General features: G+C 50.3%; 1 protein-coding gene across 1 annotated transcript; it reads left to right on the top strand.

Annotated features, from left to right (window-relative positions):
- Positions 1–1,313: 1,313 nt before the first annotated feature.
- Positions 1,314–12,386, top strand: LOC125685946 (zinc finger protein 485-like). Its single transcript, XM_048929484.1, has 7 exons — positions 1,314–1,961; positions 4,466–6,059; positions 6,549–6,677; positions 9,283–9,363; positions 9,503–9,680; positions 10,314–10,412; positions 10,516–12,386. Exons 4-7 carry the CDS (start codon positions 9,340–9,342, stop codon positions 11,637–11,639), a joined length of 1,425 nt encoding a protein of 474 aa, XP_048785441.1. The 5' UTR covers positions 1,314–1,961; positions 4,466–6,059; positions 6,549–6,677; positions 9,283–9,339; the 3' UTR covers positions 11,640–12,386.
- The last annotated feature ends 1,199 nt before the right edge of the window (positions 12,387–13,585 follow it).

Raw genomic sequence — 13,585 nt, 5'->3', positions numbered from 1 at the left:
ACGTGTCTCTATGGGTCCCAATTGGTCCCAATGTGTCTCCATGGGTCCCAATGTGTCTCTATGGGTCCCAATGAGTCTCTATGGGTCCCAACGTGTCTCTATGGGTCTCAATGTTTCTCTATGGGTCCCAATGGGTCTCTATGGGTCCCAATGGGTCTCAACGTGTCTCTATGGGTCACAATGTGTCTCTATGGCTCCCAATGGGTCCCAATGCGTCTCTATGGGTCTCAACATGTCTCTATGGTTCCCAACGTGTCTCTATGGGTCTCAATGGGTCTCTATGGGTCTCAATGTGTCTTTATGGGTCCCAATGGGTCTCTATGGGTCTCTATAGGTCCCAGTGTGTCTCTATGGGTCACAACATGTCTCTATGGGTCCCATTTCGGTTGGATGTTAGGGGGAAGTTCTTTCCATGGAGAGCGGTTGGGCCCTGGAACGGGCTGCCCAGGGAGGTTGTGGATGCCCCGTCCTTGGACGTGGTCAAGGCCAGGTTGGACGGGGTCCTGGGCAACCTGATCTGAATGTGGATGTTTGGTGGCCCTGCCAGGCAGGGGGGTTGGAACTGCGTGATCCTTGGGGTCCCTTCCAACCCGGGTGATTCTGTGATTCTGTGTGATTCTGTGAACTGAATATGAAGCTTCTCAAAAACTCTGGACACTTCAATGGACATCCCTTCAGATTTGCTGTGAGCACAGCAGGCAGTGGTGCGCGTGTCATGCTTGAGGCTCATGATTGCCACTCCAGTGCTCAGAGGAGGTGCTCACATTTTCTCTTGGGCTCATTTTGATGAGCCAACTCCTGTTTTGTCCAGATTATCTGGGAGTTTTCCCATGCTTTGGATGGTCTGTAGCTCCCTTCTTGGCCTTAGGTCCATTCTTGATGTTTGTGACCAAAGGATATCCTGTTCCCCCTTCGTCACTGTCATGGGAATTATGCATATTACTCTCTGTCAGCTGGAGATGGAATATTGAGTAGACATAGAAAGATGGCAGGTGGATCAGAAACATGTTTCTGCTTGATCTATGAGAAAATCTTTGGGTACAGCTTTGAACTCATGAGGCACCGGAATGTGTACAGGGGAGAAGACATCCCTGTACCTGAACCAATGATTCCACCTGGCAAGAAGCTTTACATATGCTGCTGATATAGGTTGATTTGTTTAGCACTAGGGATGAGTACATTAGTTTAGGAACCAGTATATTAGTTTAGCAAAAGGAATCTATAAGTGGTTGTTTTAAATATTTCCATTTCACATTCAGTGGGTGAAGAGTCTTGTTTTTCCTCAATCACTGGGAACATAATTGAATACTTTTATCTTCTGCCTCAGTGATTTTGCCTCACAAGAAGTACTTGAGTCACAATAGAAAAATTTATCTTTTGACTCAAAACATCATGGACATTTTCCTTGGGTTCCACATATGTTGTTTTTAAACAGTGTCTCACTATGGCCTAAAAACCAGTGGGAATCTTCCAAAGTGGGGAAAAGTGAATGAAAGTGAGTCAAAGGTTTTAGTGATGAAGCTGATGGTGAAAAAACGAGAAGTAGCTGGGCACCCCACCATCCTCGATACCACTGAGCATGCCCAAAGGGACATTAGCTCTTATGTGTCAGACCTTGCAAAAGAATGCATATGTATGCCGACGTACTGCATATGCATGCCAACGTACTGCATATGCATGTCTTCATTGTTCAGATGTCGAACCGGAACTTTGAGAGGGTGAGCCTGCTTACCAAGTCATCCGGTGCCTGCTGTGAAGAATCGCGGATTGCCACTTTCCAGCATCACTTTGCAGTTAGAGAGTTTTCTTCTCAGATTTTGGATGACAATTTTTGGCTACTCTGGTAGGACACCGAGACTGAAATCTTGTGGATTGAAGAACAGGAGGAGATCTCAGCGTGCACACCGAGTGATTCTCAGGGAGCTCTGCCCCCGATCTGGCCGCAGGCTTCCTGAAATACGGTAAGGCATTCCTTTGGTTGCCCCTGGTAAAGCGTGAAGAAGTCTGATTCACATTCAGAGAGCAAAAGTAAGGGAATTTAGCTGGACCTGAGCAAGGCCTTTGACATGGTCCCCCACCACATCCTCATCTCCAAATTGGAGGGAAGTGGATTTGATGGGTGGACGACCCGATGGATGAGCAATTGGTTGAAAGGCCGCAGACAGAGGGTGGTGGTCAATGGCTCTGTGTCCAGGTGGAGGCCGGTAACAAGTGGTGTCCCCCAAGGGTCTGTCTTGGGCTGGGCTCGGGTGAACCTAATGAGGTTCAACACGGCAAAGTGCAGGGTTTTGCATTTGGGCCGGAGGAACCCCAGGCACCTGTAGAGGCTGGGAGGAGTGGGCCTGGAGAGCAGCTCGGCAGAGAAGGACCTGGGGGTCCTGATGGACGAGAGACTGAACATGAGCCAGCAGTGCGCAGCTCGAAAGGCAAATGGGATCCTGGGCTCCATCAGGAGAGGGGTGGTCAGCAGGGACAGGGAGGTGATCGTCCCTCTCTGCTCGGCTTTTGTGAGGCCCCATCTGGAGTCCTGTGTCCAGGTGTGGAGCCCTCAGTACAAGAAAGACATTGAGATTGTGGAAAGGGTCCAGAGGAGGGCGACTAAGATGATGAGGGGGCTGTATAGGGGGCAATAAGGGGGGATGGGGGGCACTGGGGTCGTTATAGGGGGCAATGAGGGGGCTGGGGGGGCATTAGGGTTGTTATAGGGGGTGGTGAGGGGGGAATGGGTTGGGTATGGAGGGGTGGGGGGCAATGGGGGGGCAATGGGGTCGTTATAGGGGGCAATGAGGGGGGATGGGGTCGTTATAGGGGGCAGTGAGGGGAATGGGGGGCAATGAGGGGGGCTGGGGGGCAATGGGGTCGTTATAGGGGGCAGTGAGGGGGGAATGGGGTCGGTATGGGGGATGGGGGGATTTGGATAGGGTCCAGAGGAGGGCGACTAAGGGGATCAGGGGGCTGGAGCAGCTCCCCTATGAGGACAGGCTGAGGGAGTTGGGCTTGTTCAGCCTGGAGAAGAGAAGGCTGCGGGGTGACCTCATTGCAGCCTATCGATACCTGAAGGGAACCTACAGCCAGGAGGGGAGTAAACTCTTCACAAGGGCTGACAACAGCAGGACGAGGGGAAATGGATCCGAGTTGAAGGAGGGAAGATTTCGGTTGGATGTTAGGGGGAAGTTGTTTCCATGGAGAGCGGTTGGGCCCTGGAACGGGCTGCCCAGGGAGGTTGTGGATGCCCCGTCCTTGGACGTGGTCAAGGCCAGGTTGGACGGGGTCCTGGGCAACCTGATGTGAATGTGGATGTTTGGTGGCCCTGCCAGGCAGGGGGGTTGGAACTGCGTGATCCTTGGGGTCCCTTCCAACCCGGGTGATTCTGTGATTCTGTGTGATTCTGTGAACTGAATATGAAGCTTCTCAAAAACTCTGGACACTTCAATGGACATCCCTTCAGATTTGCTGTGAGCACAGCAGGCAGTGGTGCGCGTGTCATGCTTGAGGCTCATGATTGCCACTCCAGTGCTCAGAGCAGGTGCTCACATTTTCTCTTGGGCTCATTTTGATGAGCCAACTCCTGTTTTGTCCAGATTATCTGGGAGTTTTCCCATGCTTTGGATGGTCTGTAGCTCCCTTCTTGGCCTTAGGTCCATTCTTGATGTTTGTGACCAAAGGATATCCTGTTCCCATTTCATCACTGTCATGGGAATTATGCACATTACTCTCTGTCAGCTGGAGATGGAATATTGAGTGGTCATAGAAAGATGGCAGGGTGGATCAGAAACATGTTTCTGCTCGATCTATGAGAAAATCTTTGGGTACAGCTTTGAACTCATGAGGCACCGGAATGTGTACAGGGGAGAAGACATCCCTGTACCTGAACCAATGATTCCACCTGGCAAGAAGCTTTACATATGCTGCTGATATAGGTTGATTTGTTTAGCACTAGGGATGAGTACATTAGTTTAGGAACCAGTATATTAGTTTAGCAAAAGGAATCTATAAGTGGTTGTTTTAAATCTTTCCATTTCACATTCAGTGGGTGAAGAGTCTTGTTTTTCCTCAATCACTGGGAACATAATTGAATACTTTTATCTTCTGCCTCAGTGATTTTGCCTCACAAGAAGTACTTGAGTCACAATAGAAAAATTTATCTTTTGACTCAAAACATCATGGACATTTTCCTTGGGTTCCACATATGTTGTTTTTAAACAGTGTCTCACTATGGCCTAAAAACCAGTGGGAATCTTCCAAAGTGGGGAAAAGTGAATGAAAGTGAGTCAAAGGTTTTAGTGATGAAGCTGATGGTGAAAAAACGAGAAGTAGCTGGGCACCCCACCATCCTCGATACCACTGAGCATGCCCAAAGGGACATTAGCTCTTATGTGTCAGACCTTGCAAAAGAATGCATATGTATGCCGACGTACTGCATATGCATGCCAACGTACTGCATATGCATGTCTTCATTGTTCAGATGTCGAACCGGAACTTTGAGAGGGTGAGCCTGCTTACCAAGTCATCCGGTGCCTGCTGTGAAGAATCGCGGATTGCCACTTTCCAGCATCACTTTGCAGTTAGAGAGTTTTCTTCTCAGATTTTGGATGACAATTTTTGGCTACTCTGGTAGGACACCGAGACTGAAATCTTGCGGATTGAAGAACAGGAGGAGATCTCAGCGTGCACACCGAGTGATTCTCAGGGAGCTCTGCCCCCGATCTGGCCGCAGGCTTCCTGAAATACGGTAAGGCATTCCTTTGGTTGCCCCTGGTAAAGCGTGAAGAAGTCTGATTCACATTCAGAGAGCAAAAGTAAGGGAATTTAGCTGGACCTGAGCAAGGCCTTTGACATGGTCCCCCACCACATCCTCATCTCCAAATTGGAGGGAAGTGGATTTGATGGGTGGACGACCCGATGGATGAGCAATTGGTTGAAAGGCCGCAGACAGAGGGTGGTGGTCAATGGCTCTGTGTCCAGGTGGAGGCCGGTAACAAGTGGTGTCCCCCAAGGGTCTGTCTTGGGCTGGGCTCGGGTGAACCTGATGAGGTTCAACACGGCAAAGTGCAGGGTTTTGCATTTGGGCCGGAGGAACCCCAGGCACCTGTAGAGGCTGGGAGGAGTGGGCCTGGAGAGCAGCTCGGCAGAGAAGGACCTGGGGGTCCTGATGGACGAGAGGCTGAACATGAGCCAGCAGTGCGCAGCTCGAAAGGCAAATGGGATCCTGGGCTCCATCAGGAGAGGGGTGGCCAGCAGGGACAGGGAGGTGATCGTCCCTCTCTGCTCGGCTCTTGTGAGGCCCCACCTGGAGTCCTGTGTCCAGGTGTGGAGCCCTCAGTACAAGAAAGACATTGAGATTGTGGAAAGGGTCCAGAGGAGGGCGACTAAGATGATCAGGGGGCTGGAGCAGCTCCCCTATGAGGACAGGCTGAGGGAGTTGGGCTTGTTCAGCCTGGAGAAGAGAAGGCTGCGGGGTGACCTCATTGCAGCCTATGGATACCTGAAGGGAACCTACACCCAGGAGGGGAGTAAACTCTTCACAAGGGCTGACAACAGCAGGACGAGGGGAAATGGATCCGAGTTGAAGGAGGGAAGATTTCGGTTGGATGTTAGGGGGAAGTTCTTTCCATGGAGAGCGGTTGGGCCCTGGAACGGGCTGCCCAGGGAGGTTGTGGATGCCCCGTCCTTGGACGTGGTCAAGGCCAGGTTGGACGGGGTCCTGGGCAACCTGATCTGAATGTGGATGTTTGGTGGCCCTGCCAGGCAGGGGGGTTGGAACTGCATCATCCTTGGGGTCCCTTCCAACACGGGTGATTGATTCTGTGATTCTGTGATTCTGTGATCTGTGAATTCCCCAGGAGGTACGTGGGCAGGGAGATGTCCTGAGCGTGCGGCAGGTTCTGTGTTCCTCGGAAGTAACGGTGCTTGAGAGAAAACGGATTCGAGTCCTGTTAGAGGGTGTATTTAAGAGATTCAAGACCCCTCGGGCTCCACATCTTACCGAAAGTAACACGGTGAGGGAGTACTTGAGAGATTCAAGACCCCCAGCAGAAACCGAAGCGCTTCATTTTTGGGTAATTATGCTGCGTTATGATTGCTGGCATTGTGATTTTGTATGTGAACATGGGAATGCATTACTGCACCGGCACCAAGCTTTTTGGTTTTTTCTCTCTCTCCATGGTGTGGATATGCAGGTTGTGTTAAGCTTTGCTTTTTACTTTTGTAGTTGCAGCAGTGTGTATTGCGGTGCGTGTCTGAATTTGCTCATTCCAGACATGGAGAAACTGGTTGTGGAAACGGCAGAGAAAACCTGTTGAAAATAGTAATAATTGGTGGATTGGAGAAGTGATCAATGTTACTTATGGACACTGGGGTGTGTGGAAAAACAAGTGCAATTCCCATCTTGCTGGGGGATATTGGTTATGGATCTCCCTGGAGGAATCTCCCACGGTGCACAACCGTGCTTTGAGAGAACGCTCTCCATCATCTAGCAAGATGAGGAGGGACAATTGTCCTGCATAAAGCATATTCAGATTAAAGTGCATTTTGACTGTTGTGACCAGTTGCAGTTTGCACCGGCCAAGATTGATGAGCACTGGAACAAGAAACTGCCGTGCCACCTCCCCCCACGAGGCTCGAATTGCGCTCAAGGAGCCTGGGGCAGAGACACTGCAAACTCCTATTGTAAAACGGTTTGTTCCTTGGGGGATGGGGATGAATACATTGGGAGCGAGAATGTCCTCATCTGCAGAGACCTAGGAAACCCGATATCCCATTATTAGCGGTGGAACTTCTGGTGCTGGAGATGAAACAGAAATTTGGTAGACACTATTGGTTTTTCTATTTACCAGGGGCACCAAAGGCCTTAATTGATCGAGATTGGTTGGATAAATTGGAGGGAAAAATAAAATTTAAAATGGGTCTTTGATAGGCAGGAGAGGTGCCTGGAAGGTCAAAGGGAGCTGAGGCAGTTTGTAATGATGAAAGTTTGTTGTGGGGGGCTCAGGAGGGAGAGGAAAGGGAAGGAAAAAAAAGAAAGTCTTGGAAAAGGCGTAGACCAAGGAATGGAGAGGAGGAAACATAGGAAACTGAGAAAGCAAAGGAAAGAAAAAAAGGATGGAGAAAGTATTGGCATCGACCATAGCTCAGGGAACCGACAAGGATACAGATGGTTGGAAATATCAAAATAATTTTGTCAGGACGGCATCTCTGATAAAAGCAGATTTTATTTGCAGTCCCGATGGCAGGCGTCCCGCAAGCAGGAGCACCGCTAAAGGCACAACGACAGCTTTTTGCACCTTGTTTCCCCCTTCGCCCCCTCTCCTGTTTCCCCATTGGCTGGGTACTCAAGGTTTACGTTTGTTAATTCGTGTGTTATCTGGTGTCAGTAGCCATCCTGTTGTTTCCAAGATGCCTCAGTGCTCTTCTTGTGTTGATACGGTGATTTTGGGGTGCAGGGGAAGGGGGGGGGGGATGCTAGGCCTTATTGATATCTCTTCTTCTTGGGCAGGCCATGATTTGTTGCCTGGTTTGATTAATCTCATGCAGAATATTCTTGTAACGTGTATGACAAGATATACGTATATACACACCTATATACTGAGCACGCATTCCAGGGGAAGATTTGTCTAGAGGATAACAGATGCCAACTGTCAGAGACCACCCCCAAGTATAGTAGAAAGACTCCCAAAAAGAACTATGGCAGCAGAGACCATGACATTAAAGATTCTTACCTAATTCTAATGCAGAAGCAACATTTGATTCCCACACAGAGGTATAAAAGAAATGCTGGAACCAAGAAGGGAGAATATAAGGGCAGAGATCTCAGTTCTGAAACCTAATCAATGCAGACAGTGTTAGAGATTGGCAACAGGATTGCCCACAGAAGAAAAGTAGCAGCAGAGAATCCAGATCAGAGCTAGATCACTCAAAGGGCATAGATACAATTGCAATAAATATAGAATGAAGGGGACCAAGAGGTGAGACATCAGCCAAACCCCTGGTTACAATACAGCTGGGGAATGAAGGCGTAAAATGCTGCTCTCTGATAATGCTGGGCAGAACAATTGAACTGAAGGAGCAGGAGCCAAAGTCACCTGTTTAAAACGCCAGAACCCCTGTGTGCTGACTGCAGAGCAAGTGACTGACATGCATTCTTTACCAGAGAAATAGGAACTGGCTTTGGCAATTTGGAGCACAGCATTTTGTTCAGTTTCGCTTTGTTGGTTGATGCATGAGTTGCACATTCAGCTTTCCAGATCCCAGTTTAGTTCAGATTTAGGTTTGTGCCCCCTTACTTATTGAGAAGACATTGTCAACAGTCCTTAGAGGCCAAATGAAGCTAGTATAATTAATGCTAAAAACAGAGGATAATAATAGGGTGGCAAAGTCTTCAGTTACAGCAAATGAAAACAAGCCCAAATGCACCAGCTAAAGATACAACAAGAAAGGAAAAGAGCTGCTTACCTCTGAAAGGCCCCTGATATGCAGGAATCTCCAACAAAAAACACCCTCACCTCCACTGCCAACCCTTAAATGAGGCCTCGGAAGAGGAGGATCCTGGCTCCACACCTTCTAGTCATGAAGTTCATTGCTTGCACCTGACCTCCTCTGGGTTTGTCCTGCCTTCCCACCAGGTGCTCAGTCACTGTTTCAGGCCACCTCTTAGCATTTCCACTGCAGTATGTTTATGTGGGCAATCATTATTAACTTACTGATACTATCTTTCTTTTGACAGGCAGTATTTGTTCTTCCTTCAGGCCTTACCGTCTGTTTGAGGGCTGGAGGGAGTGGGAGCGTGTTTTCCTTTTGTTGCTGGTGCTAGCTATGGAAGGGCTGAAATATTCTTTCTCACTGTTATCTTTTCTACAGACTGACACAGTTGAAGTTTCATCCGCTTTTGTTGTCTTACAGCCCCTAATCTCTTATTTCTCAGTTGTAATAGCTGTCAGGAGATGATTCACGTAAGGATTTGGGAGTTCAGTCCGTCAGTTTCTAATCAGTTAGTGTCCCTAGTTGCTATAGTGCAGATTTTGCCAATTTATAACTGTTGGTTCCAACTACAAAATAAACTTTCAAGGGAGAAGCAGGAATATGTTGAATAATATAAGGTAGATAGGCTGTGGGTGGTTTCACAGTGACTTGACAAGATTGGAATGGGTGCATTGTTGCTTGTCTGAGTCCTAGGTGGCTTTTATTCCCAGGCAATGCCTTGTAGATGGGCTGGGGAGGGCTGGGCTTCAAGAGAAACTGCTGCACTCTCTCAAACCTCCCCTGCCATTTTTCTTATCCCAGCAGGCTTTTCTAACGTCTGCTTTTCACCTGTGATCATCCCAGCCTGCAGGAGTGCAGAAAATGGCTGCAGCGGATCCATCTCAGGTAGGAGTGTGGGGAAACAGGCAGGAGAGGCTAAGGAACAAGCAGTGTCAATGCAGGGGGAGAGTGGGACGCCCTCCATCAGCTTTTGCGTGCTGGGGGCAGAGAAGCTGCTGGGACTGAAGTTTCTCTCCTTTGCCAGCTGCTTCCCTGGGCCGTGGCAGTTCCCAGCATGGAGCTTCTTTGCTTGCAGGAGCCCGTGACCTTTGCAGAGGTGGCCGTGTATTTCAGCAGGGAGGAGTGGGCGCTGCTGGACCCTGTGCAGCGAGTGCTGTACCAGGACGTGATGCTGGAGACGTACGCGTGCGTGGCCTCGCTGGGTGAGGGCTTTGCTGCCTTTTGTCCTTGTTAGGGCTCCTTTGGCTGTATAGAATGACACTGCAAGCAGGGCTTAGAATAATTGCAATGTAGTTACTTGTGGAGTAACGCAGCAGCACCAGAAACAAAATGTAGGTAAGCTTCTCGTATGTTTCAGAAGGGATTAGTGTGCTCAGCACTGTGAGAAAAGACACAGGAGCCACTGGTGGCAAGCAGCCATCAGCTGGGAGGGGTTGGATCAGCTCCTGCACACTGCCCTTGTGTTGCTGCAGTGCGTGGTGGTACCAGCTCCACCAACCTGACAACTCCCTGCTTATTCATTTACCTTTTTACTCTTTTCCGCTGTGTTCCTGTAAACCTGTTTGATGCCTTAGGTCTTTAGCAGTTTGTATTAAACTGGACAAGAAGCCCAAGGGTAATGTTAGAGAAATTCTCTCTGCGTAATTTTTGAGATGTGAAATTCATGCTGGGATCAGAAGAAAGGCAGTGTGTGTGGGCCCAGTGTCATTCAGGCCCTTAATGCGGTTTCAGAAGTTGGGATGGACACATAGTATAGTTGTTGGACATGTTCCTACATCAGAATCACGAAAATGCTCTAATGTCCACTGTTTCTGTTATTCAATCGACATGTCCAGCCCCGAAACCTGCAGTGATCTCCATGCTGGAAGGAGGGGAAGACCCCTGGATCCCAGATGTACATGGCTTGAAGGACATGGCAGAAGACCTCAGCCCAGGTGAGCCAGTGAGAGAGAGGAGGAGGTTGGGGCTGGCAAAAGCCATTTCTGACTGGGCAGTATTTTAGCACAATATCTTATTTCTGTATTTCCTGTCATCCAGCAGATGATGGGATCACAAACATAAAGGAGTATCTGCAGAGAAGTGGTGTGGCTGAAAGGCAGTGGAGTAATGCCTCGTTGGGAAAAACCAGAAGGGATGTGCAAGGGGGCCTGGAGCAAGGAGAGCACTTGGAGAAGCAGCAGGGAAACCCTCCAGGAGAGATTGTGAGGAACCTCCTGGACTGCAGCACAAGTCAGAAGCAGCAGATGGAAGATGCAAGGAGCAAGGAAGTGTGCCAGGAGGAAAGGCAGAACCCAAGTGCTGAGTGTGGGACCAGCTTTAAAAGGAATTCCGACCTTGTTAACCACCACTGTGTCCGCTCAGTGAAGAGATTGTGCAAGAGCTCTGGGTGTGTGAAGAGCTTCAAAACAAGATCCAAATTCGCTAATCATCAGTTCCTCCACACAGGAGAGAAACCCCTTAGGCGTTCTGAGCGTCCAAAGAGCGTCAAAAGCAACTCTGAATTGAAGTGCCACCAGTGCATCCACACAGGATACAGACCTTACAAGTGCCACAGATGTGGGAAAAGCTACAAACAAAGTTCCCACCTTGTTTCCCACCAACGCATCCATTCAGGTGACAGAACCTACAAGTGTTCCACGTGTGGAAAGGGTTTCAAAAGCAGTTCAGAACAGAATCACCAGCACATCCACACAAGAGAGAGACCCTTTAAGTGTCCAGAGTGTCCAAAGGGCTTCAGAAGCAGCTCCTACCTCATTGGCCCCCAGTGCATCCACAGAGGAGAGAGGCGATATAAGTGCACTGACTGTGGGAAGGGCTTCAGAAGCAGTTTCGACCTCATTGTCCACCAGCGCATCCACAATGGAGAGAGACCCTTTAAGTGTACTGAGTGTCCAAAGAGCTTCAGAAGCAGCTCCTACCTCATTGGCCACCAGCGCGTCCACACAGGAGAGAGGCCATATAAGTGCACTGACTGCGGGAAGGGCTTTAGAAGCAGTTCCAACCTCACCCGCCACCAGCGCATCCACACAGGAGAGAGGCCATATAAGTGCACCGACTGTGGGAAGAGCTTTAAAAGCAGCTCCAACCTCACCCGCCACCTGCAGTGTGTCCACACAGAAGAGAGACCCTTTAATTGTCCTGAGTGTCCAAATTGCTCCTAAAGCAATTCTGAATGGAAGTGCCACCAGTGCATCCATACAGGATGTAAAACATACAAGTGCTCTGTATGTGAGAACAGCTGCCATTGATGTTCCCAATTTGATTCCCACCAGAACGTGCATTCAGGACACAGAGCCTGCAAGTGTCCCATTTGTGTCAAGGACAGGCATGTTAGAAGCGAAGATGCACCAGCACATCCATAAGGAGAGAGACCCTACAAGTGCTCAGCGTGGGAAGAGCTTCCACAGCAGTTACAAGCTCATTTGTTACCAGTGCATCCAAACAGGAGTAACACCCTTTAAATGCCCTGTGTGTGGGAAGGGCTTTATAAGCAGTTCTAACCTCAACTCCCACAAGCACATCCACCGAGTAGACAGAGTGTAGAAATGCCCCGAGTTTGGGAGTATCTTCAGAAGCAGTTCCTGCCTCGTTACATACCTACACATCCTCACAGGAGGCTCAGTTTGCAGTGCCACGAATGCGGGAGGAGCTTCAGCCAGACCCCAGGCTGATCAGCCACCTGTAGCTTTGTGTGGTTATGAGCCTTACAGATCCCTTGAGCAGAGGAAGAGCTTCACGGCTAATTCATCTTAAAAACACCTTGAAGCACATACTCCTTGCTCGGACAGGTGGAACTGGTTTCATGAGGTACAGCCAGCAGGGAGCACTCACTGTAAACATGATGTGGTCACAGAATCGTAGATGGCAGATGAACCAAGTAAATAAATAAGCGAAGAAACGAAAAAACATTCGAAAGCGTGTTAGAAAAGCGTATAAAAATTAGGAAGTTCTTAAAAAACCGAAAACGAAAAAGCAGGGAGCGGGGGAAAAAGAAGGAAAAGAAGGAGAACGCCGAACGTTAAAAAAAAAAAAAACTAGGGAAAAAAAAATCAGTCGAGACGAAATCACGCGTGGCGTGCTCGGTGGGGGGGGGACGGGGGACGGTAGGGAGAGGGGCCGCGGGTGGAGGGGGGGGGGGGGTTGTCTCGGACGGGCAGCCGCCAGCTCTGCCCGCCACCCCGTGGCGACCACCATCAGAAAAACGCGTCACAGCGTAAAAGACCGGGGTTGGGGTGAAGCTCGGGGGCGGTGGGGGGCGGGGGGTGGGAACAGGAGGAGGAGGAGGAGGAGGAGGAGGCTCTGGCGGCACGGCGCAACCCCCGTCCCCCTCGCGCCAGCGAGCGAGGAAACGGACGCGCGAGGAGAGGTTTTATTTGAACAGACAAACGGGAAGAGAAAGTAATGAGGCTTTTTTAAAAAGCGAGGGAAGCGAAGACTAGAAAGCCAAAAATAGAAAGGAATTAATTAGGAGGAAAAAAAAAAAAAGCAGAAATCCGTTTGCGAGGAGCACCTGCCTGGGAAGAGGGGTCAGGAGGGTCAGGGGTCGAGGCCGGGGGGTGCGCGGGGAGGGGGGTTGCGTGCGCGCGAGCGTGAGCAGGGCGGGTGGGGGGGGGGAGGGTAAGGAAGGGCTCAGGCGCCGGCCGGCAGCTGTAGCCCAGCAACCCCGGCACGACCCGCCGCGCCTGGCGAGGGCCTGCCGGGCCCGAGCAGGATCAAGGAGCGGGCGAACCGACGGGCGGAGAAACGCGTGGAGAGGGAAGGGACGGGAATGAAAAAGAAAGAAGCCAGAAGACGGCCTGGCGAGGGGAATCCGGGAGAGGGAGGGAGGGTCGGGGGTCGAGGCTGCGGGGGGACGGCCTGCGCGCGCGCGCGAGCGAGCGAGCGAGGGAGGGAGGGAGGGAGGGAGGGAGCGAAGGAATCGAGGAGCGAAAAGAAAAGCGACCGTGGGAAAGACGCGTCCTTTGTTTGTCGTTTGTTTATTTATCTGTCCGTCCGTCTGTCCGTCCGTCCGTCCGTCCGTCCGTCCGTCCGTCCGTCCGTCCGCCTTTGAACGAGCGAGCGGCAGCTTCAAAAAGCGAGGAGAACACGGCTTTGAAGAACCCGGGAC

The sequence above is a fragment of the Lagopus muta genome, chromosome 30, assembly GCF_023343835.1.
Source record: "Lagopus muta isolate bLagMut1 chromosome 30, bLagMut1 primary, whole genome shotgun sequence".
Taxonomy (NCBI): Eukaryota; Metazoa; Chordata; class Aves; order Galliformes; family Phasianidae; genus Lagopus; species Lagopus muta.
The sequence above is the reverse complement of the archived record's forward strand: the minus strand, read 5'-3'. Positions and strand labels throughout refer to the sequence as shown.